The following is a 26907-nucleotide window of genomic DNA, read 5'->3' as shown; positions in this document are numbered from 1 at the left end:
ATGGCGACAGAGTAACTTTAGACTCGGTGAAGGTTTTGATCTTGGTCCTCAGTAGATTGCCATAGTGATGACATACGTGTTTTAATTTAACCCAGTTGAGCAACATAATTGTAAGAGTTGTATGAAGAAAACATTGTGACACTCCCTCACTAATTTTGCTTGGCTGTCATCACATAATGTACGATTTGTGAACCAAATCAAAAATCTATTAAAAGTTCTATTAAATTATTGACCATAAGCTACCAGACGATCCACATCTTTATATTTTCATGGGTCTCTGATCAGGAACTGTTGCCAGTGATGCAGCAGTATTGTTAATAATTACTCAAGCTGGACACAACCGGAGGATCACAGGGAGAGGATGATGGATGAAGCACACAGACTCAGCTGACCTAAACTGCACAAACACTTCATCCTTTTGTACATGCTAATCCAGCTTGAGGATTTTTATCTGGCCAGCATACAGGTGTGGTAAAACTACTTACATAAGCTACATTTTGCAAATCTGGTGTTGAATACTCTGGGGTGTTTATTTAATGCTGAAAGAATGAAGGCTTGTATTGAAAATACAGTGATTTACGTATGTCCTTATTGCTTTCATAAAAAACAACTATTTACTTTGTGCCCATCAAAAGAATTCACCCCTTTGGATGTTTTAATTTTTTACAACTGAATCAAAGATCCAATGTGGTTTTTCTTTCACAGATCAAATGAAAAACACTTAACATCAAAGTGATAACAGATCTCTGCCAGGAAATTTAACTGAAAACATATTACAGTTACAACCTTAAGCCTGTAGGGTGTCTGAAGTTGCTTTCAACTTGAAAAATATTGCAAGCAAAGGGTTGTTCAGACCATAGTAAGTTTGGTAAAACTATAGGTAAAGGTCACAGATTTTACATCAGAGTGAATGTTACTCAGTTTTAATGCATGTGTTGAACATGCCTATAGATTTTCCAGTACTCCATCCCCCTGTCAGGGGATCTCTTAAACTCAGGACATAAGGAGGGTGTAAAATCAGAGGCAGTGTTGTCACAGTTCACAGATGAAAAAATCCAAGCGAAACTCCAGGGGCAGATTAACAAAGCCGAGCAAAAAAAAAAAAAAAAAAAAAAAAAACCCAAAACAACAACCCCATAAGCACACAAAATGATATAGATGTCAACAAATCAACAAGAGGTTAGGCAGAATCCAAAAAGCAGGCAGGGCCAAAGCCGGCATGAATGAAGCACTAAGACAATCTGGCGGAGAGCTAGTGAAAGTGGGCTGGTACATATATATATATATATATATATATATATATATATATATAAATATATAGTGAGAGCTAATGGGGGAATGAGGAACAGGTGAGTCATGATCAGCAGGTGGAGTGAATCTACTGATGCAGGCAGAGGGAGCGGCAGGGTCTGAAACGACTGCAGAGTTAGAACACAATGTACAGACAAACCAAGTGAATAGTGAATTTGTGTTTGCACTTGTTCATGCTATGCACTCTATGTCTGTTTCTGCACTATGTACTGCATGTGTTTTTATGTGACAGCCTTTATGTCCATGACAAATTTCCTCTTGAAACAAATAAGGTTACCTTGGATCTTATCTGTTTGTTGTGATGTGGAAATCACTGCAAAGCTCTGCTTGCAAGAAAAACAGTGTTGGAAGCTGCTGGATCATGGATGAATCCCTCTTAATGTTGGCATCAGAAGCTGTAGATGACATCAGTTTGCAGAGGGTGGTGCTGGGACGAATCACTTCACTTCATTATCACAAAAACAGATACACAAACACAAAAGCATTCATATAACAATGTAAACATTTATTTTTTTTGTCATTTTGATAATTAAATTAAAATAATTTTGGCAACCCTTCTTCACCAACATAAAAATAAGAGAAAGACATCACCTTACATAGATAAATAAAGCAACTCATAATGACAGGAGCCGTACGTGTTAGCTTTTCTGCTCTACTCATCATTTACACAGCTGTCGTTCCTCTTCCTATTGTGTTAATTCAGACTTGGTCTCTGGAATCTCATCTATCACCGTCAGCCCTAAAATATAATAGAGAGAGTTCTCTGTTTCTCAAAAAATAAAAAAACATAAAAATTCATATATTTGTTCTCTCTATCGCCTCCTTCATATAAAAAAGCATAATGTACTTTAAAAGTATATAAAAGACTAAAAAACACTATTAGACTACTGGTCCAGTGTTGTTGTGCAATGGTAATGTAGTGCCGTAATTTCAGACATCCCATAATGATTCCCAAACTCAAGTTTAGCCGTACACCACAGCGCGTGAATCAGTTGTCGGGAGGTAGTTCGTCCCTTTTTCACTTCATAACAGCCCAGTAATCCCAGATCAGAAGTGTCATTAATCAGTGATGGCGAGCATCAAACATCTCCTCTCCAGTCTGTGGTTGGGTGGTGTTAGTGTTAGTCACGGAGGAGGCTCTCTGCCTCCATCTGCAGCGCCACCTCCACACTGTTTGTATACCTGAAGCCCTGCAGGTCGGCTGCTAGGAGGACCTCCAGAACAGAGGGCTAAAGATGGGAGGAAGACAGAGACAGTGTGTGTGAAAAAGACACAACAATACAGCAAAATGTATGTTCTTCCCTCTGTTTTATGAGACGGAAATTCTGGCCCAAAACAATATTTATTTCGAAATGTGCACCTGCAGTCTGGAAAAGACCAGCAGCACTTCTCGTAGTTTAAACTGCCTCAGCAGGTCCCTGAGCTCGCTGATCACTGTGTAATCTATGGTGCTGACATGATGGCAATCCAGGACCACTGACCTAGGAGGACTCGCTGGGGGGAGACACGTTAGCGGGAGACAGACAGGGAAGTAAATAAGACTAAAAACAGAGATCACTGCACATTACTGTAAATATCCTCTGAACAAAGATAGATTTTTGAACAAATTGTCACCCTGCAGAGCCTGAGTGTGTATGATGTGGCTGAGGTACTCTGTGGCAGGAAAGCTGAGTCCACTGCCCAACTCCATCACCAATGCACCGTGATCAGTCACCTGCACACAACAGGAATCAATGTTAACCTCGAAAACAATCAAGGCCACCTCACATCACATAAAATCAGAAATAAAACAAAGAAGAAGCAACAGAACATGTCACAAACCCTTTATGTAGACACATATCAGGTAATACATTTTGATATTTGATATTTTGATATAGTTATATATATTTCTCTGAACTCTGGAGTGCTGCATTTGAAATGTCTCCACGTGAGCATCCACCAAATTTAAGGAATGTGGACAAAACATCATTAAAAAATGTAAAACCAATGGTTATTACAGTAATAACATCGAGACTCTGTTGTCTTTTTTTGGGCTAATCCAGTGATATAAATTCCTGAAAAATGCTACTTTTGGAAACAATACTTCGAACACAAGCAAATGCCCACTGTGTCTTTACAGAAGATAAAGAAAGCAACATTTGTTTGGTGGAATTTAAAGGCTTGATATGTTTCTCTCATAAGGTATAACACACACTGCTCTGACCGGTATATTGTGTTACCTTTATCTGAGGTCTTGCAGCGTTGTACAGCAGCAGGGCTCCAGATACAGCCACACCTCCGATGATGCCGTACTGCACCTGCCAGAAACTCATCAGGAACGTCACAACAAAAGGCAGCAGGTCCAACTCTGAGGGAGACGAGAGAGCATGAGACCACAATTAAACAAACAAAGAGCACACGAGACACACAGTAAAAAACACAGAGAGGACACCTACTGCGTATCCTCCACATCTTAGCCACGACACGATAATCCACCATGGGAGCTACCGCACAGATAATAACAGCAGCTAGAGACGCTTTGGGGATGTAGTAGAAGGCCGGCATGAGAAACGCCAGGGAGAGCAACACTATCACACCTGAAACAACAGAGAGAGAGAACGAGAGACTCAGCAGAAATTAAATCTCAACACACACACACACACACACACACACACACACACACACACACACACACACACTCACAAAATAGAGAGAGACAGAGACTAGGATGTCAAACAAATATATTTTTTTAAAAAAGCGTTTTTTTTGTTCTTCCAGGTTATGATCTAAAATTGAAAAATACATAATAAAATAATCCCTTTTTGTGTTTTCATTGGCAAGAATTGGCTGGTGATGAAGTCCCAAAACCCAGAGAAAACTTCTTTCATGTAATGATGAATTCAACAAGAAAAGCAATAATATACATATTGGAGGTCTTTCACCTGATGAATGTTTTGAGCATGCACACACAAAATCCTTTAGTTCTTTTCTGACTCCTAAACCACTGTTCGCATAGTCAGGAGAGAGAGGGAGAAGGAAGCACTGGGAACTGTACAAGTGTGGATAACAGGTGACAGCACAAACCACCACAAGAGGGCAGAAGAGAAAATCGAAAGTGTCAGGACTCACTGGTGACGATTCCTCCAGCTGGAGTGCAAACACCAGTCTGGGAGTTCACTGCTGTCCTGGATGTGAGGAGAAATACATGATTCTGTAAATATTAGACAACTGAGCTCTGTCTATCTTTCTGTCACTCTCTCTCATGCACAAAGACGCACCTCCCAAAGCTGCCAGTGACAGGGTAGGCTGACACAAAGGAGCCCATAATGTTGGTCACACCGATGGCCAGCAGCTCCTGGTTGGCATCAATTCTGTAATCGTTTTGACTGGCTGAGGAGGAACAAGAAGTTAAAATCAGTGGGCAATCTAATGAAACACTCATTCTTCCACTTTTACAATTCATCCTATGGAGGACATCATGGCAATCCATCTGTAGCTGTTGAGATATTTCAGTCCGAACCAAAGAAGTGAACTGACCAACCGACAGAGCGCCAATGCCATGCTGCTGGTGTGGCTGAAAACACTTACCAAAAGCTTTAGCGATAGCAATGCTCTCCAGCAAACCCATGAAGGGAATCACAGCAAGCCCTCCTCCAAAGCCCTGCACAAAAACACACACACACACACAGAAAGCTGACGGGCTACTCAGCTGCTGTTCTCGTGACCTGGAAAGGTTTTGGGAAGTGAAAGTTGTGATTCATATTGAAAAAGGATTCCATGACCTGATCCTGTCTCCGGCCTCGTCCCTCTGCTCCTTACCTCAACTATCTCTCCAAAGGAGACGATGGTGCCGTTGGCTGTGGTGTCAGAGGTGGGTGGAGGCCTGAATGGTGGGAGCCCCTCGGTCGTTTCCCCAGTGACTGTAAACACGGGATGACCGTAAGCGTTCCAGGAAAATGCTATCACAGATGCAGCCACGACCACCAGAGCGTTACGCACTGACAAAGACAAAGACATGGAGAAATTGGTGAAAGAGCACACCGTTATAGATAACAGACATAAGAATGTGCATGCTAAAATTTCTGCATGTTTTCAGCTATTTGTTGAATCCTATTTAAAACACTATCATTGCTGTACTTGCAAGTAAAAAGGACAGAGACACACACAACAACCACACAGGTACTGACTAGTGGCAATAGTCCAAACTAGTTTCCTGGAGAATTTTGAGCAGGCAGATGCATCATCATCATCACTGTCTTCGTCGTCAGAGCCCAGACTCGTCTTCATGAACAGCAACATGATCAGCAGAGAGAGGCAAAGCACACCCAGCACCACATCACCTATCCTGGCCTCTGGGATCTTATAGAAAGTGTAGTAAACCTCCAGGAAGAACTCGTGAGGAACGCCTTGGAGTCCCAGAATATTCTAGAAGAGAAATGATGGTACTGCTATCAGCTAAGCCCACTGACAAGGAGAAGAGTCAACACATAACCAATGCAGGTCTTTGCTTTTTAGATACAGTTACTATCCACAGTAGTGGAGGTGGCAGACCGTGATATAACTGAAGTAACTGTTGAAGCTGCTGAGCTCTGAGGAAAACAGAAAGTGATTCAGTTAACTTTGTGAAAATAATACCACTTGGAAATGCTAGGGAGGAAAAATTGTCTGTTTCAACTTCAGCTGAACAAGGGAGTAATTTTTTTTTAAAATGTTATACAGTCTCACTTTAAATAACAGAAATGGTTCAGCTGTCTCCCAATTCAACAAAGACTTCATATAAAAACTCTGCTCCTCAATCAGAAAGTTTAACTTAGACTCTCACCATTGTATTAACCGGCTTTTGCTGTTCCGAATAAAGATTATGAACACTATCAGCCACTTCTCTCTCTTTTTTCACATTACACTTATTATCTTGAAGATTTTCATTTAAATAAATGACTGTTAAGTCATTATCTAAGGTAGCACAGTGATGACTGAGTTTATGGCCCACTTATCAAAGTATTGTAGTATATATACAGTACTTCTGCAGTATTATGAACTGCATTAAGTCACTGCTAATGGACACCAAACATTTAATACTGCTGCAGCTTCACATTTAAAGCATTTAACTGGTGAACCACAAGTTGACTTGTTGATATCGTCGCAGGAAATGCAATGTCTTTGTCAGTGCGATTAGCACTTATCGCTATCGTCGATAAAAAATACGACTACAAAACAAGACAGCACGTAAGTGTGAAATATTGCAGTAGTATCTGGCACCCCTGAGGTGTTACTATGTCATTACTGCAGTAATGGAAGCAGCAGCAGCAGTGAGCTGTTAGATGAGGAGCTGCACACCTCCAACTTGGTGAGGTAACCAACTCCTTCCTCTGTGACCTGTTGTCTGCAGAATCATGCTGTGTGCACCTGAACCCACCTGTTCAAAACTACCTTTAATGTTAAATTTTTTGTGCTGTATTATGTATTATTATTATGATTTTATTTGTACTCTTGTATTTTATCTGTATTCTTTGATCCTTTTTACTATGTAAAGCATCTTTGAGTTCCCTGAAAGTGCTCTATAAATAAAATGTATTATTATTATTATTATTATTATTATTATTATTATAAAATCAAACTATGGCTTCTCAGAGAATAACGGAAAAATACCAATTATTGTCTGACGTCCGTTTTAAAACAAAAACAGTTTATATTGCCACCCCAGAACTCTGTGACCTTCTGTATTTTAACCACATTTGCTGTTAGAAACAAGACTTGAATACATGAACACGTATTTATTTATTTATTTAATAACTTATTTCTTACTTTAAAGAATTGTGACCAAAATATTTACACTGAGCAGAACAGTTTCCAGTTGAAACTGACTTTTACCTCAGTTTACCATCTGTTAATGGGTGCATGATATGCTACCTGTTGATTTTGTAGATGTGTGTCATTTCTGTTGCTGTTTGTGTGTGTGTGTGTGTGTGTGTGTGCATGTACAACTCTCACCTTGACCTGGCCAAAGCCAATGGTTACTGCAGCAGCACAAGTGAAGCCTTTTATGACAGGGAAAGAGATGAAGTCCAGCAGGAAACCTGCAGAAGACACACAAAGTAATGAATGATTTACAGAGTCATGGCACTGATAAAAAAAAGCACAGTTTAGATCCACTGATTTCACAGAAAATAGTGTGTGCGGTTACGTTCAGGAAGTCATAGATGTGGTTGCAGTAAGTCCCTCTTGCACTCACAATCTAATCTCCTGTTTCCACAGTCTCTGCAGTTTGTCCCTTAACATTTATCTCTCTCTTCTAAACAATTCCTCATTAATATTGTTATATTATTATATCAAATTTTTGATACAAACCTCAGTCTAAATTCTACGGACTGGAAGATGTACCGTTAAATATCATTGCTTTCGGGTAAAAACAATGTGTCATATTGTGAATTAAAACTCTTTGTAACTTTTTGTGAGCTCCACTTGGCTCACGAGTGTCGACTAAAATTAAGACAAAAAATCCAAAACTGGTATCACAAGTTTTCCGCATGACCTCAGCAGCCCTCCATAATCACCTAATCTCAGTAATGCCATTAAAGCCTGGATGAGTCCACAGAGGAGGCTCAGCAGCACAGCTCGGTGTGGCTGCCCCCCCACCACGGAGAAACACAGGAGGGACATGATGGCCGTGGGACCAAGTGTCACGTCCTTAGAGGTCCCCAGGAGTGTGTAGATGAACCCCCCCATAAAGGCAGAGTAGAGTCCGTACTGTGGAGAGAAATGCTTTTAGATAAAATTTCAGATATATTGTCATCACTCAAAATGTGTTTTTCTTATTGTTGCTTCACAGTTTGACACTATAAAGATTTTTTCCTGTTTGTCTTCTGATGTTGAGAGGTGTTTCTGTGCTCCCCTTAAATCTGACTTTACCGCATTGTATGAGCAGGATACTGTGACATCACAACTAGTTTGGAAGCAAATCATGCAACTTTGACAAGTGTGATGTGAAAACTTGAAAACTCAAATACACATCAAATGAGAATGGACTTCACAGTGAAGTAGGAGACACGCTGTGCCCAACATTAAAAGAAATACTTCACCCACAAAATGAGTATTTGTATATCAATTATTCATGTAGTGTTACCTTACATTTGTGAAGTTAACTTTGTTTTTCTCAGACGCCTCCATGGAAAACAGGACCACATTTAACAACAGCAAAACTAAAACAATATGTGTCCACAAACTCTCACACAACTCATGCAGTACAATCCAAGTCTCGTTTATCCAGTCATTACTCAGACCTTCCCAGAGACAAACATTTTGACTGAAAAAAACCCTTAACATCGGAGTCTGGCTTTGAAGAGAGCATACATAAGTTTCACTGTCAGTCCAGTTTAAAGGTTTTAGTGGAAATGCCTGTGTTTAGGAAGAATTAACCAAACAGCTGTGAGAGTTTTTGTTAACGGATGTTTTAAAATATTTCTGCTATTGTTAAACGTGGTCCCCAATCAATCAATAAATCATTGTGCTTGATGCACAAATACACATTTTCCTGTAATGAAATATTCCTTTAAGTTTTTGAAATGAAAAATATTATCACACTCATAGATTCAGGACTTTACAATGATGGAGATGGAATTGATGTGATTTCCAGAGTTGTTTTAAATGTCTTAAAACATGTCCGGAAGGGATCTTTAATCCAAACGACTTTTTTCAATTTATGGATTACTCATTTGGTCGATATAATGTCAGAAAAAAGGGAAAAACTGATGACATCTTTATATGTCTTGTTTTTTCTCCCACAAACAACTCAGAACCCACAGATATTCAATTTGCAAAGAGAAGACAGCAAATCCTCACATTTGAGAAAATGTCTGGCATTTTTGCTTAAAAATGACAACTAACTGTATCCCAAAATAGTTATTGAGTAACATTCAGTCAATCAGTTAATAGTTGCAGCTGTTATGACAGATAAATAAAGATGATGATCTTTTAGTGAAAGCATAAGCATCAGTGAAAACCACAGTGATACAGGATGTTCTTGATGGACTTTGTGATTTCAACCTGAAAAGCAATCGAACTAAGGGACAAAACATATGGATGAGATGCACATTTCACTTCTTTTGCATATGTAATTCCTTCTGGATGTTTTAATGGACAGCAAGAAACTAGCAAACACCTTATGGAAAGTAAGAGGAATCCAAATGAAGTACAACTTGATAATTGAACACAGCCTAGCAGAATATCTAAAGTAAAGAGTTTAACCGGATTCACCTGCACAGGAAGGCCGGCGACTTCAGCATAAGCCAGCGCCTGCGGTACAGTCGTCAGCCCAACAGTGAGGCCTGCGAGCAGGTCCATCTTCAGCCACTTCAGGTTGTACCTGGGGAGCCAGGAGAGGATCGGCAGCCAGGCCTTCAGGGTGCCGTAGGAGCAGCAGCCCCGGGCTGACACTCGGCCCAGCAGAGGCTGGTCCATTACTACAAGAATAAGAACCTGGAGAGGAGGAGGATGACAGAAAAGATGAAGAGACAGCTTCAAGTGCACAAAGTGACGCTTAACATATTCAAATGTGTGCATGAGTGAGCTGATTACAGAATAAAAGCCACTTACACAAATCACTTAATTTTCCTCCTCTGCTTTAAATGTCACTCATAAACTGGAAGTGCCGCTTGCTTTCTCTGTCTTTGGTTTACCCCTTTTTTCCCCGCAGACACAGCATTCAGGGAAACACAACAAAGATGGGCTCTGTGTGCACGCATGTGTCAGCTTCTCTGAGTTTTTTTCTGGATATAAACACAGCACATCAAAAAATGTGGATGCCATGTCCTCAGATGCATGCTGTGATCTGTGTGGGGGAAAAAAAGAAGTCTTCAGTCACCTAACTTGCAAGCTTCCACGATACCTGAGGACAGATATTCTCTATGTCTTTGCGTGACCCTCGACCTCAACGAGCTTTAAGGTCTTTATAATCATATGGTGATCATGTGACAGTTAGTGCCCTGCATACCCGTCTCCAACCAGAGATTGTTTTACAACATCCGCAACTTTTTCTCCACAATCACCTACTACACAAGCCACAAAACACCCTGACAGAGAAACATCCCCACACATATTCCCCAGTCTTATGTAAAATACCAGTATTCTCATCTTACAGTGTGCTCTCCCATTGTGCCCTATAGTGTGTTTAGGTTACGTTGGCTATAATATTCTAATAAAAAATGATTAAACAATAAGATGTTGCAATGACAAAGAGGAAGACCGTTGAATGACTTAAATTAAATAACTGCGTCACTGTAAAAACAGAATGCAGTAAATTTAGATATTATAAAAGAGATGGATTTGAAAATAACCACCATAGAAGTGAAAAGAATTTAAAAAATATAAATAGAAAAATAATGGAGCAGAACAGAGGGGGATAAAATCAAAGACATCAGAACAACATTGAAAAACAAAGCAGTAAAAAATAAAATAGAATATAGCTCAAAGGCAATGTAAAAGAATAAAACTGAAAAAAAAGAAAAGACAATGTAAAAGAATAAAACTGAAAAAAGAGAATAAGCAATACAATAAAAAGGAGAAGAAAAAAGAGAATAAGCAATACAATAAAACAGAATAGATAAACAAAAGAGAAGAAGAGATTAAAGCAGAAAAGGCAGCATAATTGAATACAAAACACAGCAATAAACAGAAGAAACACTTTGCGAAAGAAGTGAAGAGAATAGAAAAAGCACATAGAATAAAAACACCATAATATGGCTGAATGTGTGGAACAGAATAGAAAAGGACACAATATACAACACAGAAAAACAATGCAATAAAATAAAACCGAATAGAGCAAAAATTAATAGGATAAAACAGAAAAACAAAATAATATAGTAGATTAGAGCAGATAAACAACACCGTAAAACACAACAGAAAAGAAATACAACACAATAGAATAGAAAAGAAAAGAATAAAATGAAGTGGAATGAGACTGCAGAAAGGCAACACTGTAGAGTAAAACAGACAGACAGCATTATAGTACTGTAAACACTACACAATGACATGGAATAAAATAGAAAAGCCAACAGAATAACAACATAATCCAGCAGAAACTCCTACTTAATCTGACGCCCTCTTCTTCATTATTCCCGGGCTCTGCTGTGATTTTCAGGCTCTTCTCTTTTAAGGTGCTGCTGTGTTACTTCCCCTAAAAGCCATTTCCTAAAACTTGTCATTTTGCCTAGAAAGCGCGAGACACAAGTTCCTGTTTTTCCACCCTCACGTGATCGCTGTCATGTGACCGCGTGTAGGCGGGACTTAGCTTGTTTGAGGAAGAGGATTCAAACAGCGTCGCTCACTGTTTACTGTCGCTAATAGATCGTGAACACAACTTTACTACTTACTTTGTCTACTGTATGAATAAATTTGACGACTGGATGTATTTTAGTAAAAGGATGTAGATAGTTTGACTCACATTAAATGTGTAAAAGCCAAACCAGAAGTCACTTTGAGACTTCGTAACGTGAGGCGAGATTTATGAGCTAGCTCTCATCATCATCATCATCATGCTGCTAGAGCTGTCTTTTCTCATTTTGACATCATGTGGGATCGGAGAGACAAAGACAAGAAATGTCCTTCTAATAATTGGTGAGTGAACTTTTACTTGTGCTACTTTTAAAGACCTCAAATGCCGTTTAAGCTCTGACTCCTTTACCTCACTTTTAAAAAGTTCTTCTGGTATCATTACAGGACAAAAATGTAATCTTCCTAAAACTGCCATAAAAATATAATATAGTATGGTTATTTTCCACTTTCACTGACTAGAATCTTTCAGCCAACTTCAGTCTGGATCATAACTGTCAAATATTCAGTCAAAAAATGTTTAACCATTTAAATGGCAGTGTGTTTACATGATGCCAGTTATTTTTTTACGGAAAAAAAATCCACAACAATTTTAACAAAAACATAGGCCTAGATAGAACAACTTTATGATGTCATGGCCATGGAGGGCATTTTTGTGGCGTTTTTTGGCCACACTATTTTGAAAGTTGAAATTCCAAAATTTAAAAAATAAAATAAAACCACATTCTTGCAAGAATATATGCCACATGCATTAACATAGCCAAAGTAATTGAAAAATGAAAAACAAAAAGCCAAAAATATCTCTAGTGAGGCACAAGGGTTAAATACCTGTAATGTTGAACTATACACTCAGTTGCCAGTTTATTAGGTACACCCAACTAAAACCAGTGCAGTCTAATAAAACAGTTTCATTATGCAGAGAGCTGTTTCTGTTCTTTGGCGTACCCTTGATGATATGATAAATGTCTCTGACATTGCAACTGAATGAGATTTTCAGAGAACGATTACTGTCCGAGAAAATATCAGACGCAATATCACAATATATATTTATGTTGTCCACATACTTTTGGCCATGTAGTGTAAAAGCAAAGATGCATCTTTTTCTCCTCCAGCTGATGATGCAGGTTTTGAGACGGAGGTGTATAACAACTCAGTGGTTCACACCCCCCACCTGCGCTCTCTGGCCCAGCGTAGCCTGGTGTTCAGCAACGCCTTCACCTCCGTCAGCAGCTGTTCCCCCAGCCGCTCCACCATCCTCACCGGCCTCCCGCAGGTAAAAAAAACTTATAACATTTCCTCTCCTTTGTGCATGAAGGCACAGTATTGAGGTCTCTCTGTTGTGTTTTCAGCACCAGAACGGCATGTATGGGCTTCATCAGGGTGTTCACCACTTCAACTCGTTTGATGGAGTAGAAAGTCTGCCGTCGCTCCTTAGTCAAGCCAACATACACACAGGTAAATAACAAAGAGCACATTTTATTTCAGGTCTACTCTCACACACACTCTTACCTCTTATCACCATTTCTCTCCTCTTTCTTTTCTTACACTCTCACTCGTACAGGTATAATTGGGAAGAAGCATGTTGGCCCTGGATCTGTGTACCCCTTTGATTTTGCCTACACAGAGGAGAACAGCTCTGTCCTCCAGGTGGGGAGGAACATCACCCGCATCAAGCTCCTGGTCCGCAAGTTTTTCCAGACCCACAAAGAGGAAGTCTTTGAAGGAAGGCGAAAGAAAGAGAGTAAAGACAAGAGTATAAAGAGTATAAAAGATGAAGAGAGGCCATTTTTCCTGTATGTTGCTTTTCATGACACCCACAGATGTGGACACTCGCAGCCCCAGTATGGGGCTTTCTGTGAGAAGTTTGGGAATGGTGAGATGGGGATGGGCAGAATACCTGACTGGACACCAGAGTATTACACACCAGAACAAGTAAAGGTGAGTAAGACACAGATTTTATGAGTTCAAATGTAGAAAGAAATCCCTCTCTTATTGGAAAACAAGGATTATTAGCTGTAAAACACAGAGATTGTCTCACATGTCTTTATCGCCTGTTTTATACATTAACAGCACCAGTAAAAAGTTTGGACACCTTTTGCTTTGGTGAGATCTTTGTGACAACTATATACTATATTCCTGGATAATACTGTTTTTTTGTTGTTGTTTTTTTACCCCAAAATGCTATTCCACATTTCTTGTATAACAACATTATCATCTCTACAGCATACCTTCAGGTGTAAACATTTACTATTAATTTTCACTTTGAAATAAATCTTCTGCTGATATTAAACAAACAAAAACACAAATCTTAAGATTTTGTATTATTGATTATTGTATGTTAATTGGAAGACACTAACCCTAACCCTGACTCAAAAGTTTGATTCATGAATCAAACCAGAGTTCCTAACACTTTTTAATCTGATCTGTCCTCATCTGGTTAACTTCAGGTTCCTCCTTTCGTGCCGGACACACCTGCAGCACGAGCCGACTTGGCTGCACAGTACACCACAGTCAGCAGGCTGGACCAAGGTGTGCAACAACACCTACACATGCACAAAAAAGAGGGAGGAGAGAAGCCATCCTGATAAAACAGCAAGCTATAATGGTGTGAATTTCCTCTGCAGGTATCGGTTTGGTTCTTCAGGAGCTCAGGGACGCTGGTTATGAGAACGACACTCTGGTCATCTACAGCTCAGATAACGGTATCCCCTTCCCCAACGGCAGAACCAATCTGTATCACTCCGGGACTGCAGAGCCCATGCTGGTGTCCTCTCCAGAGCACAGAGGACGATGGGGAGACACCAGCCAAGCCTACGTCAGCCTGCTGGGTAAGAGATGGATCCAGAAAGATGGCGGCAAGCTTTTTTATAGGTGTTGAAAGATATTGTTTTTTCAGGGCCAAAACTGGTGCCAAATATTAGTAGTTAATGAGACCAATAACTGATATTTGAAAGCGATGTGCATTTACGATTAAAATGAAAATCTTTCTGTCAATATTTAGAATATGGAATATAACAGACTCCAACACAAAACTTTGTTTAAATGCCTTTAGCAAATGTTAAATCCAAACTGAAATTTTCAATATCATATACAGCAAGTTCTCAGCAACTTTATATTTTTACAAGTCAAATGAAAATTTAAAGAAAAAATGAATAAATAAATAGCTCCTTGAGGTTTTAAAATTTATAAGTTCCCCCCATGCTGACACTTTCTTTGCAGTTTTTTAATTAATTACTTTTATTGGTAATTATTAAAATAAAATACAGATAATCAGCTAAAAGCCAAATATTGGTCCCAATAACTGGCCAGGCCGGTTATTGTCTGTCGACCCCTACCTCTATCTTTAAATGTAGACCAGGAAGTCTAGCAGCCAATCGCTGTGAGCACAGTGTCCATAGTGGGTTTGTCTCCAGTTTAGGGCTCAGACCAGTGGCTCCCAGTGGTTATTTGGCTTGTGACTCCTTAAAATGATCTTTTACTAGTAATGAGCAGTTTAACAATGATGTTTTCTCTCATTTTTCACAGATTATTATAGGCTAAAAAAAAAGTTTTTTAAAAAAAGAGAGAAAAAAAGCATCCCTAAATCACATTGGGACTGCTCAGATTTACGCTGGGAACCCCTGATGTGTTCCCAGGCTGTTTTACACAAATAAACAAGCAGAGAAGTCATTGTATTCATCTGATGTGCTCTATCAGCCACAAGAGGGAGACTTCTTAATGATGCGTCAGCAGCAGATCTAAGATATAATAAGATGAACTGAAAATGATGCCCTAAGGAGGTAATAATTAGATGTAAAAAATAAAAATAACAATTAAACAACAGCAATATTTGTAATATAAATGTATGGAGATAATTGCAACACATTAAATAAACTGCAACCTTTGTAAATGGTCAAGTATATAAGTAGTAGATGTAATGAACATTAAGTATGTGAGACGTTAACAGAAATACACTGTCCTATTTATACTATGTATCTCCATGATGTCAACTTTTCATGAGCTAATAAAAACATTCCAGTTTCCAATGGGATTTAAAACAGTTTATGTCGCTGTGGGACAATCTTCTCCACACATAAAGGAGCACTTGATCCTTTAATTCATGTGAAAAATGACAATTTCAAAAGATACTGTAGAAACGTGTTTCTTTTATTTGATTGGACAGTGACATGTAAGCATAAAGTGTATACTTTATTTGTGCTTACAGTACAAATAAAGCTATACTAATTATGAGTACATGTGTAGCATTTAAGAATTTATTTTGTTGTTACTGCATGCTGTTGATATTCTGTGTGCAACATTCAGAACATCAACACAGCAACACATGAAAACATGGTTTCCTGTGTAAATATACGATGGAGTGCTTTGCACCCTGAGCAGATAATAACGTCCCGCTCCCTCTGTGTGTGTTGTAATTTGAACTTCTCTGCAGTTCGTTGCAGAGTTGTTCTGATACAAATATCAGAAATGCTAACGATACTGTCTTAAATGCTGGATTGGGTATCAGTGAGTCTGTGCACCATTTTGATACCAAATACTTTATTAAGAAACTTTAAAGTTTAACACCTGGATAAAATGTCAGTTTTTCCCAGAAAACAAAATTTCTTTGGTGCTCTACAACAGTAGCCTACATGGCAAATTACGCAGAGCAGCAACCGGCAATAACCTTTTTAGAGCAGAGAATAAGAATGAATTAATTAATAAATATGTTAGCAGTTAGCGAAATGTCAGCAATTTGGCAAAACTTTACACTGTCTCATTGTTAGTCTTTTTTCATGACTGACAGATTAGATATGATAAAAAGCTTTGTGGCAATTATTTTACTGTCTGTATGTGTTTGATTATGTTTTATAAAAGGTTTAATATGAACCATGACATGCCGGCTAAGCCTCCTCCATGTTAAGAGCCATGTTTTGTTGCATGCAGCTCCATTACCCCTTAATTGAGGACTATCACTTCAGATGAACTTCTAGTTTGTCTTATTTCTCACTCTCTACTCTCTTTTTCTCTTTTTATTTCATCTCTTTTATTTTCATAGACATCACTCCCACCATTCTGGACTGGTTCTCTGTTCCCTACCCATCATACAGCCTTCCTGGCAGCCCCACCAGCCCGGTCCACCTCACCGGTCGCTCCTTACTTCCTGCTCTGGTCACTGAGCCCAGCGGCTGGCACACCGTCTACGCCAGCCAGTCCCTCCACGAGGTCTGTGAGCACAGGATGCCATCATGGCTGTCACAGCACGAACAGAAGGAGTCAAACACGAGGTCATGACTGCTGTGCTGTCATTCTGATTTCAGGTAACCATGTACTACCCAACCCGGTCCATCCACCAGGGGCCGTACCATCTTCTCCACAATCTACACTACCGAATGCCCTTCCCCATAGACCAGGACCTGTACGTGTCACCCACCTTCCAGGACCTGCTGAACCGCACGAGGCTGAGAGAGCCCACACACTGGTTCAAAAGCCTCGAGCAGTATTACTACAGAGAGCGCTGGGAGCTGTTCGACTCCAGGTGTGTTCCTCTGTCCATCATGTTTTCAGCTTAGGAGACGAAACACATTCACAGAAACATCTGATATATCTGACGTTAAAGCTCTAAGCAGAGTGATCACAATATTTGTCCATAATTGGTGGATGACACAAGTTCAGATCCGATGTAAATGACTTACACCTGCTGCCGTTCAGACGAGATTTAGTGATAAGAAAATGCTTAGAAGCTGCCGCCATAAAGGAGAGAAAATGTGCTAAAACAAAGTCAAATTTGAATATTCATAACAGGAAACAGGTGCTTTTCCTCTGCTGAACTTCAGTCACGTTCTCTGCCTCAAAAAAAACAAAAAAACAAACCCTGCAACATCTGTTTCCTAAAAACAGGGTGAGAAAAAAGGCGGCGGTCAAGTGCAGCAAAAGCATCAACTTTTGCATGTATCTTTGGGGGGAATTGCATTTACCGTCAATAGGCTGAAAAATTATAATACTATCGGCCTATATATTACATATATTGTCAATATATTTAATTATTGTATGACCATCTTTAATTATTATTTGACTATAAATGCCTGGAATTTAAATTCTAATCATAAATCTTATCCTCCAAACGCTAATATATTCTGATTTAACTTAACGCCCTTTGAAAATCTCCAGTGTTTGAACTTCTCACTCTGCTGCAGTGATGTGCAGGTGTACTTCAGGACTCTGTGACATCATTGTTGAGGTACAGCCGCTCTCATGCCCAGGGCGTAAAAGATCTAATCAGCATCCGACAGCATCTAATACCAATGCATAAGGCACACTTTAGCATCCGTATGAGCAACCTAATCACCAGAAGAAAATGCTGGAATGTTTCATCAGACCACAGATATGTTACACATGCAGGTTTTTATGTAGCGGATACACTGAAACTTTACTTTGTGGAAGGTCTACGCCCAAAATAAATGCGACTCGGACATGGCACGACACATCTGCCACAGCATGCCCTCAGCTGAGCTTTCACTTTTACGCGGCTATTCTGATGATGATGATTTCTGGCCTTGGTTTATTATAGATTGTTTCAATCCAGTGTATAAATGACTGTCCAAAACCACATTTTTTGTCAGTTTTTTTTGAGAAATTTCCACTTCACCTTGTCAAATGCTTTTTTGGCATCTAGTGAGAGGATGCTAGCGCTTGAGTTGTTCTGGTGAGTTATATTTATCAGATTGAAAAGATGGCATGACATATTTGATGAATGTCTTGATAAAAACTGTTTGATCTGGGTGAATTAGTGTTGAGATAACTGATTCAGTTTGGATTGCTTTTCTGTTTTTTATGTAAGTATTTGTTCTGTGGGGCTGGCTGCATAGAAACTGTGTAATTGTTTGATTGCTTTCCTCTAATATGTTTTCTGTTTGCTGTGCTTTATTTTTTATATGCTAGTATGAGGTGATATTTCCTTTTATTACTGCTTTAGCTGTTTCCCAGATGAGTGTTGGTGATGTGTTTGATGAGTTGTTTATTTCCATAAGTAATGTCTATTCTATCATGAGGTATGAGTCAAATGCTTTGTCTTCAAATAAGGATGTGTTAAATTGCCATCTGGGGTTGATTTTAGTTTCTGTTTTGTCATGCATTATGAAGCTAATTGGGGCGTGATCAGATGTGATTGTTGAATGGATGGTGGGGTTGGAGATGTCTGCCATTATGGAGTTACTTGTTAAGAAAAAGTCAGTTTCTGAAAATGACTGATGGACAGGGAGACGTGGGTGTGTTCTTTACCTGATGGGTTTTGTAGCCTCCAATTATCACCAACTATGTGTTGAGTGCCAGTTTTTGGTGTTATGAGAGGTTGTTGAATTATCTTCTGTTGGGTCGATATCTTCGTTGAAGTTGCTGCCTATGATTAGGGTTGATGTTGAGAAGTTTTGTAATGATGTAAAGAAGTTGGGAAAGAATGTTGGATCGTCTGTGTTTGAGCTAAAGATACTTCTGATTGGTAAATTGCTGTTTTTGATTGTTCCATTGATAATGACTTTGCGTCTCTTGCGACTTTGGTTGAGGTTTTGTGTTTTTAACTTACTGCGTTTGCTGTCTGATAATTTGGTTTCTTGTAGTAAACATACATTGGCTTTTAATTTTTTTAGGTGAGTCATAATTTTGTTTCTTTTTGCCGGTGAGTTGATGCCATGTACCTTCCAGCTGATGAACTTTATTGCAATGGCAGTTACATTTATTTAAAAATAAATAAATAAATAAATAAATGTATATACATACATGTGTTTAAGAAAGGGTAACAACAACAAAGACAAACACTACAACACATAAGGAAATTGTGTATACAATGGTATACACGATGGTTTGTGTATACAAATGGTTCTCAGTTGATGGATGGGTAATGGTCCTTTTTGTTATCTATTGACCCAAATATACTCAGGCATCCACACATCCACAAATACACACACATACACGCTTATCTAAGGAGCCGATCATACAGAGACACATCGCTAGAGAAGTGGCGCACATGGTACAGTACGCCTGTCGGGCACCATTTTTTTTAGCTTGCATAAGAGTTACATTTTTTTCAACTTTTCCACCCAAGGTGCAGAGTCGCACTGCTTGTCAGTAGAAAATATACCTGGACATATACCTACACACAGACATTTACCTACGATTTAAAAAAAAAATTGGAGAAAATAGAGAGAAAGAAAGGAAAACAAAAAAGACACTAGAATGTGATGTGCAGGCATCACTATCTCTACTACAACACTAAATTTAAGACGAAGCTCCAGCACATACACATAAGCATACATATACATTATTTTGCCCCCTCCTCCTCTTCTCCTACACTTGTATACAAGTGTCTGCATGTTAGCTGATGGATAGTATTTTTTTTCCCTACATACACACCCCAACTGACCTCTCTCACACACACACACACACACACGTACATGCACAAGCACACACACACACACTTACATCCACATAAATTCAAGCACAGTATTGACGTTCATCTCAAGGTAAACCCCTTTGAAAGCTTTTAGACCTCAATCGTTTCCTTATAATTTTCTAGATTTCCCATAAAGAAATATGTAATTTGATACAATGACCTCAGAACAAGACAACAAAATCTTGTTTTCTCTGTTTATGATCTCTGGATTTGAACAAATGCTTCACCGACACAGGACAGACCCCCTGGAGACGAGGAACCTGGTATCAGACCCGTCCTACAGCAGCGTGCTGGAGAGCCTGAGGCAGAGTCTGCAGAAGTGGCAGTGGGAGACGGGGGACCCCTGGGTCTGTGGACCCGACTACGTCCTGGAGGACAAACTAGAGCCGCACTGCAGACCACTCTACAATGGACTCTAATGGTATTTTCACTCATCTTGACTGACATAATGTATATGAACACATCGCTCTTATAAAAGAAATGACAAGTATTTGTAGTTTTATGTTAGAATAAATGTTGCTTTTAATGTTTAAAAATAAACTTGAATGGCCTTAATTTTTTTTTTGATTTTGTTTTCTGTACAATTCTTCATGTTACCAGATAAGTTCATCATTTAAGTCAAGGGGCCTTCTTATCTCTCTCTATACATTTAAGATACATTTGCTTCATCCAGACCTCCTCATAACCCTGTTAAACTGCTTCCTTGTCATTATTTTACTGAACAAATTAGATGCATCTCTGTTTGTTTTAAGTCTTCACTGCTGTTGTTCTCCTGCTGATCTGCTGATACACAGGTGGTAGAGTTCATAACGCATGACCGGTCAGGTTGGCAGATCAATGAGGGAAAAGGGTTTTTATTGATTCCTCAGTGCTCCACTTTGAAGTAAGACTGATTTTAGGTCTTTCCATGGTGAAAGGAGCACAATTTGGATCAGTCGATTATGCACTCATGTTTATTGATCTGCTTATTTTATGCATCCGCGCATGCAACAGCCGGGGCTGGAGGCATTTTTTTTTGGGTTGGCTGGACGGCTGGTAGGCACATTCTTGTGAACCTGATGTCTTAAGAACACTTTTTGGAAATTTCTTCAAATTTTACACAAAGATTTGCTTCAACTGAGTGATTAAGTTATTAAATTTTGGTGGTTGTAGGTCAAAGTTCAATGTCCCTGGGACCTCGTCTGTCTGATTCTTGTGAACACAATAACTCAAGAAAACTGAAGGATTTTTTTTTTTTTTAAATTTGGCACAAATGTTCACTTGGACACAAGGAGGGACTAGCTAGATTTTAATTAAAGATCAGAGGTGAAGATCACTGTGACCTCGAAATATCTCAAGAAAACCATGTGGTCGCACACCCAAGACCAGTCAGACGCACAAGGTGTGTGTCATTTAATCTGTCAAGTGGAGAGGAGACAGACAACTTTTTAGGTTTATTTGCTGAAGTGCCTGGAGAAAAAGACAGTTTTTTTTAAAAAAATAACTGGCCGCCACCGACAACAAAACAAGCCATTTTGACTACAGACCGAAACACAATCTACCATGCTGATAGCTTCCATCCTCCCCATTTAAAGACAAATATCCCATATGGCCAGTTTCTACTCCTCAGACGAATCTGTGACCGAGACGAGGACTTCACTGCACCATCATGCATCATGTCGGAGCGATTCACAGAATGCCCCCACAGACCTGCCACAGGGCCTCCACACAAGACAGAGCTAGGGTGCTCTGTGACACAAAAACAAAAAAGGGCCGCACCAACCACGTCTTCTTTACTACGACGTCCAACACCCAGGCCCCTAAAATTACACAAAATCATTAAGTCCAACTTGAGCATAACCACCTGTGATCAAACCCTGAAAGAACTCTTCCCAGAAAAGCACCGTCCATCAGAGGCAAACTGGTACAAAGCTATCTCTCAGCTGATACACAAGACTCATAGCTTAAAAAACCTGTTGGCAACTTGAAATGTGGCAACTGCAAACACTGTGACAACATCATATATACCCAGACATTTACAGATCTAAGAACCAACCACACTTCCCAGCATAAGGATTTCATTAAGTGTAATACCACCCATGTGGTCTATCGCCTCACCTGCCCCTGTGGATGTTTCTAATTGGGACCTACAAAACGCAGACAAAAGGACTGCATCAGTGAACATAAACATGCCATTAAAACTAACAATATGGATCACCTCAGAGCCAAACATTTTTACCTACACCATTCAGCAATGAAATTCTCTTACAAGCAGAAGGAATAAAACACATCAAACCGGCCACAAGAGGGGGTGACCGTGTCAAAAAATGTCTCCTGAGAGAAACATACTGGATTTTCAAACTCAGTGCCATGACTTTCCCAGGCCCGAATAAGAACATTGATTTTAAACTCTTTATTATAAATGCATTTTTCCACTAGACACACCAAAATTACCACGTCAAATGACATAAGATGTCACGTGACAACACTACAAGGAAATTTACCTCTATTTATATCCCAGCACACCTGCATGGGATCACAACAACACAGGTAATCATGTTTTGATGCGCCGAGGCATACAACCATGTGACGATATATATAGATTTTAAACTCCTACAGTAATCTGTCCATTTTCACTCATGTTCATGTCTTTTGAAGTCATGCACGCTGCTTCTCCTTTTGTTGCAGTTTGATGGCTTTTATGCACTTTGTGTGTGATTACTTTCTAGAAAAATTTTATCCAAATCCAAACATTTTATTTATTGACTTTTCACAGGTGTCCAAAATCTACCCAGAGTGATTCTATAAATGAGCTAGTCTGCCTATTTTAAGTTTACTGTCCTAATTCTGTTATATATTCAGGAAATTTTAAACCCAACAGTTTGTCAAATTAGTTAGACCTTAAAAGGTGAGGTTGGCAGATCAATGAGGGAAAAGGATTTTTATTGATTCCTCAGAGCTCCACTTTGAAGTAAGACTGATTTTTAGGTCTTTCCATGTAGCCAGGAGCACAATTCGGATCATTTGATTATTCACTCTTGTTTATTGATCTGCTCTATTTTAAAGCTCCTACAGTAATTTGTCCATTTCCATGTTTGTTGGTGTCTTTTGAAATCATGATTCTGCTTTGTTTTGCACCGTTTGTTGCAGTTTGGTGGCTTTTATGAACATTGCATGTGATATTTTCTAGACAAATTAATTCCAAATCCAAAACTTTATCAGACTTTTTAATGGTGTCTGAAATCAACCCCAGTGGATGTAGTCTGCCTTTAAAAAAAAAAAAAAAAAAAAAAATTCAATGTAATTGATGCTTTTAGACACCCAGATCATTTTTACACCTAGCAATTAGTTTTTCAAATTAGTGAGACAAAATACTACCTCCTTATTAACTTCTAAGCTTTGTGGACATCTGTCAGTTTGTCCATTTACGTCATTACGGCCTGTCCAAGCGTCAGAGAAGGGCTGACGTCCCTATACTTCTCCAACCCCCTCATACTCTATACCACACACACACACACACACACACACACACACACACACACACACACACACACACACTCCTGGCCCCGCCATACCATCAAAAACTGATCAATTTGGATTGGTCTTTTCTCCTCTCCCGCATAAAGACGGATCATCATCCGCCCACCTCAGTTTTGATTTGACGAACGTCCTTGGTCACGAAAACGTCTCCCAGTCAGCCTATATAAACAGCGGAAAGTTTTCCAAACACCCAGCAAAACATAAAGTCAACCTCTGACCGACATCGGACGAGAAAAGCGCCGTTTTCATTTTGCGTAAAAAGTTCCAAACGTATCCAGGTATGGACAGGTTAGTCAGGTTTGCTGTGGTGTGCGTCGGAGTGTCGCTTCTCATCGCCTGCCACCCAGTCGAAGCCTGGTATAAGCAGTCGACCGGGCCCAGTTACTATTCGGTGGGTCGCGCCTCCGGTTTGCTGTCCGGTATCAGGAGGTCACCTTACGTCCGGAGGTCCGAGTCCGAGGAGACGCTGCTGGAGAGCGGGGAGACGGCAGGCAACAACGTGATCCCAGACGCTAACAGGCAGATATCCATCCTGAAAAGCATGGTAAGTACAGTTAAAATACAAACTTTATTTATGTTAGAGGGGGGGTCTGTTGTTTTTACACAATTTAGAAGAGACGCGAGTAAAAGTTGCTGTTTTAATTTCAGCACCACAAGAGCTGCATTTACAGCAATATGGGTTTTGAAAGTGATATATCAAACAAACAAAGGATAGTCAAACAAAGCACTTTTGTTACCTTTGTGCTCATAAAGACACGAAACAAACAGTTTCAACAAAACAAAATTATCTTAAAAGTTTAACACCTCGTGCGTAAAGGCGCAGTGAGCGCTGCAGATCAAAGTGCAGCCAGCAGCAGTAAAATATAGTGAAAAAAATCATCATTTCCACCCGAATAAAGGTAAAAGTACAGAGAGAATCGAAATATGGGATTTGTCTTATTTTCTGACACTGGCTTTTTGTTGTTGTTGTTGTTTTATTACGGCAATAGCCTGTTACTGCACAATGAAAGAGTCCTTTAGAGGTGTGTTAAATCGTTCAAGCAAATAAGGTTAGTTTGAGAGCACTTATTCCCAACAGAAATATAACAGAACAGCAAATCTTCATGGATTTTCTGTTAGCTTTAATTTTCTCTCAACTTTATCATTTATTTATTGTATTAATTTATTTTAATTTATTTTCCTATCCTGCAGGCAATCTGCGTAAAGGACATCTCTCCAAACCTGAAGAGCTGCGAGCTGCTGCGGGACGGGACGGGCACCTTCCAGTGCAAGGCGGATGTCTTCCTCACCCTGGACTCCCTGGACTGCCTGTCTGCATAAGACCCCATCGGACCGGCGGAGACAGTCCCAGTCCTCCGCCGAGCTTTAGGGGCGCTTCTTTGGAAACGAAAAATTAAGGAAAGGAAAGGGGGGATGATGGACCGCTTCAGACTCTGAATGTTCTCCTAATTGTTCAGTTTTGCTTTGGCTGTGTAGATTGAAGTATAAAAGAAAAAATAGTGCGAGATGTTAGTTGAAAAACCTTTTTTCCAGATGGCTTCCTGTCTTTACTGTTTAACCCTTCATGTACCCTCTGTTGCCAAAATGTATTAAATGTTCAGACAGTTGACTGCAGAGCAGATTTCCTGTAAAGTACTTTTATTTATTTTATCTATTAAAATGGAACAAACACCGGTAACCTGTTGTGTGGCTTAAATTTGTCTTTAAATAACTAGGAGGAGATGAAAAATGGAAAATGGAAAATCTATGAACCACCAGTTTCTCCCTTTGATAATTTACATGGTCTTCTTGAAAGAAAACTGAAATATGATGTGGAAAATAAGGTCGTCAGCCTTTCACATTTATTTTGTATTGCAGGTTCAGCACAATACGCAGTACAAACCATAAAATAAGAGTTTGAGGACATGCAGTCTTAAGTAGAGAAATACAAAAAACATTCTGAGATTGTAGGGAAAAAAAAGAGGTGGGGAAATATACATTTCATACACGTCTGAACCATTTAAATTACACAACAGCAAAGCTGCTTAATCATAAGGCACTTGGGGGTGTTTTTCTCTTTTCTTTCACCTTCAGCATACATATCAGAGCACATCAGTCATTACCGCATCTTGGAGTCAGGGTGTGATAGCAGTCAGTTGCTCAGGGGGGCCTTCAAAACAGTCAGACCCCAGCAGAGTTAATGCCACACAATTCACTTACAGGTAGCATCATCCTGGTTGACAAATAAGGGTTTATGACTGTGTGTGTGTGTGTGTGTGTGTGTCAGATAATGGAACAATAATCAGAGATGAAAGAAAGGAAATGAAACATAGTTTGGAGGCTTCAGGGATGTTTCTTTACATACATTTTCCCAGTTGTCTTATTAAATACCAGCATCATCGCTGACTGGAGAGAGTCAGGGGAACAAGTGAAGGCACAGATTACAATGAACAGCTCAGGACAAGTAAACACAAACTGGGGTGCTTTTTACAGTGATCATCGCCTCATTAGGAGGGTGTGACGCACACAGGATGTGCACAGACACAGTGATGGATGAGAGGAAAACACACCATGGTATGCATGAGTGAATCCCTGCACAGAGGAAGTAACGGACAAACAGTAAATCCTCGCTCCCTCTGTGTCCTGCCCACACTCACACAGAGGCAGAGAGGGCAAAGAATCGGCGTCTGTATATATAAAGTCCTCCTAAAAGTAACGTCACCACTCAAAGTCTGATTCTATAGTACAGTACAAAAATATAAATGCCCATTACTCTCACTCAGCACAAGGTTTCAAAAGTCAATGTATAAGGGCTCCAACCCGACACAAATGTCGTCCGTCTTCTTCAATGTTTTTTGAAAGAATTTTTCAAAGCTACATGGATTCAGGCATCAGAGGATGAAATGCAACAGTGACAAAGAGCTTCTGAGCTCTACGGCCTCATCGATGTTTAGAACAGGTGTTCTTCGTGTCTTTTCAGATGAGATATCCAAAGGTCATCAGCAGTGAGAGTCCAGTGAAGTCTTGGATCTCTGCTGGCAGCTACAGGAGGGACACAGCCTCCAGGTTCTCTTTGATGATCGTGTCCATGACCACCTGGAAGACAACCTGAATGTTGGAGGTGTCCGTCGCCGTGGTGAAATGGTGGTAGATGAGTTTGCTGGGATTGGTGTTGAGTGAGACGAAGGTGGCGGCAATAAAGCGGGCAGAAGCATCCACATCACAGTCTGCGCCTGGAAGAGAGATGAAGACGCCTGTGAGTCCCAGCCAATGGCACAAGTACACCTGGGAAAATTGTAAAGTAAACTTGAAAACTTGAAAAAAAGTTTAAAAAAAGGATGAATTATGATTTACATATTTATGTTTCA

General features: G+C 39.7%; 4 protein-coding genes across 4 annotated transcripts in view; 2 read left to right on the top strand and 2 right to left on the bottom strand.

Moving 5' to 3' along the window:
* Positions 1-1822: 1822 nt before the first annotated feature.
* On the bottom strand, positions 1823-11500 carry slc26a11 (solute carrier family 26 member 11). Its single transcript, XM_042484655.1, has 15 exons — positions 11374-11500; positions 9883-10117; positions 9544-9765; positions 7845-8037; positions 7282-7367; positions 5478-5715; positions 5110-5288; positions 4879-4951; positions 4569-4680; positions 4420-4475; positions 3747-3887; positions 3531-3658; positions 2926-3025; positions 2672-2805; positions 1823-2540 (listed from the first exon to the last, which is right to left on the bottom strand). The coding sequence occupies exons 3-15, from the start codon at positions 9745-9747 to the stop codon at positions 2433-2435; spliced, it is 1752 nt and encodes a 583-aa protein (XP_042340589.1). The 5' UTR covers positions 9748-9765; positions 9883-10117; positions 11374-11500; the 3' UTR covers positions 1823-2432.
* Positions 11501-11590: 90 nt separating this feature from the next.
* sgsh (N-sulfoglucosamine sulfohydrolase (sulfamidase)) lies at positions 11591-20587 on the top strand. The gene is made up of 9 exons (XM_042484656.1): positions 11591-11901; positions 12729-12889; positions 12966-13071; positions 13178-13554; positions 14064-14145; positions 14241-14444; positions 16652-16818; positions 16914-17131; positions 20277-20587. The coding sequence occupies exons 1-9, from the start codon at positions 11820-11822 to the stop codon at positions 20458-20460; spliced, it is 1581 nt and encodes a 526-aa protein (XP_042340590.1). The 5' UTR covers positions 11591-11819; the 3' UTR covers positions 20461-20587.
* A 3147-nt stretch (positions 20588-23734) lies between these two features.
* npb (neuropeptide B) lies at positions 23735-25011 on the top strand. Its single transcript, XM_042484658.1, has 2 exons — positions 23735-24104; positions 24752-25011. Exons 1-2 carry the CDS (start codon positions 23841-23843, stop codon positions 24878-24880), a joined length of 393 nt encoding a protein of 130 aa, XP_042340592.1. The 5' UTR covers positions 23735-23840; the 3' UTR covers positions 24881-25011.
* Positions 25012-25147: 136 nt separating this feature from the next.
* Positions 25148-26907, bottom strand: part of gnav1 (guanine nucleotide binding protein (G protein) alpha v1) — a 34218-nt gene continuing 32458 nt past the window's right edge. Inside the window, exon 9 of the mRNA XM_042484657.1 lies at positions 25148-26772. Coding sequence (XP_042340591.1) covers positions 26582-26772 — 191 coding nt within the window. The 3' untranslated portion in view covers positions 25148-26581. The remainder of the gene's footprint in view (positions 26773-26907) is intronic.

The sequence above is a fragment of the Plectropomus leopardus genome, chromosome 4 (genome assembly GCF_008729295.1).
Source record: "Plectropomus leopardus isolate mb chromosome 4, YSFRI_Pleo_2.0, whole genome shotgun sequence".
NCBI lineage: Eukaryota > Metazoa > Chordata > Actinopteri > Perciformes > Serranidae > Plectropomus > Plectropomus leopardus.
This window is presented reverse-complemented; position numbering and strand designations above follow the sequence as displayed.

Excerpts from the sequence above, each read along its gene's own strand:
- slc26a11 (XM_042484655.1), bottom strand. The coding sequence starts at position 9,747 with ATGGACCAGCCTCTGCTGGGCCGAGTGTCAGCCCGGGGCTGCTGCTCC. Across the intron at positions 7,368-7,844 it reads AATGGCATTACTGAGATTAG|GTTTCCTGCTGGACTTCATC; the intron begins GTGATTATGGAG and ends TGTCTTCTGCAG. Across the intron at positions 2,541-2,671 it reads TGGTCTTTTCCAGACTGCAG|CCCTCTGTTCTGGAGGTCCT; the intron begins GTGCACATTTCG and ends TCCCATCTTTAG.
- sgsh (XM_042484656.1), top strand. The coding sequence starts at position 11,820 with ATGCTGCTAGAGCTGTCTTTTCTCATTTTGACATCATGTGGGATCGGA. Across the intron at positions 13,072-13,177 it reads TCAAGCCAACATACACACAG|GTATAATTGGGAAGAAGCAT; the intron begins GTAAATAACAAA and ends TCACTCGTACAG. Across the intron at positions 17,132-20,276 it reads TGGGAGCTGTTCGACTCCAG|GACAGACCCCCTGGAGACGA; the intron begins GTGTGTTCCTCT and ends TCACCGACACAG.
- npb (XM_042484658.1), top strand. The coding sequence starts at position 23,841 with ATGGACAGGTTAGTCAGGTTTGCTGTGGTGTGCGTCGGAGTGTCGCTT. Across the intron at positions 24,105-24,751 it reads TATCCATCCTGAAAAGCATG|GCAATCTGCGTAAAGGACAT; the intron begins GTAAGTACAGTT and ends CCTATCCTGCAG.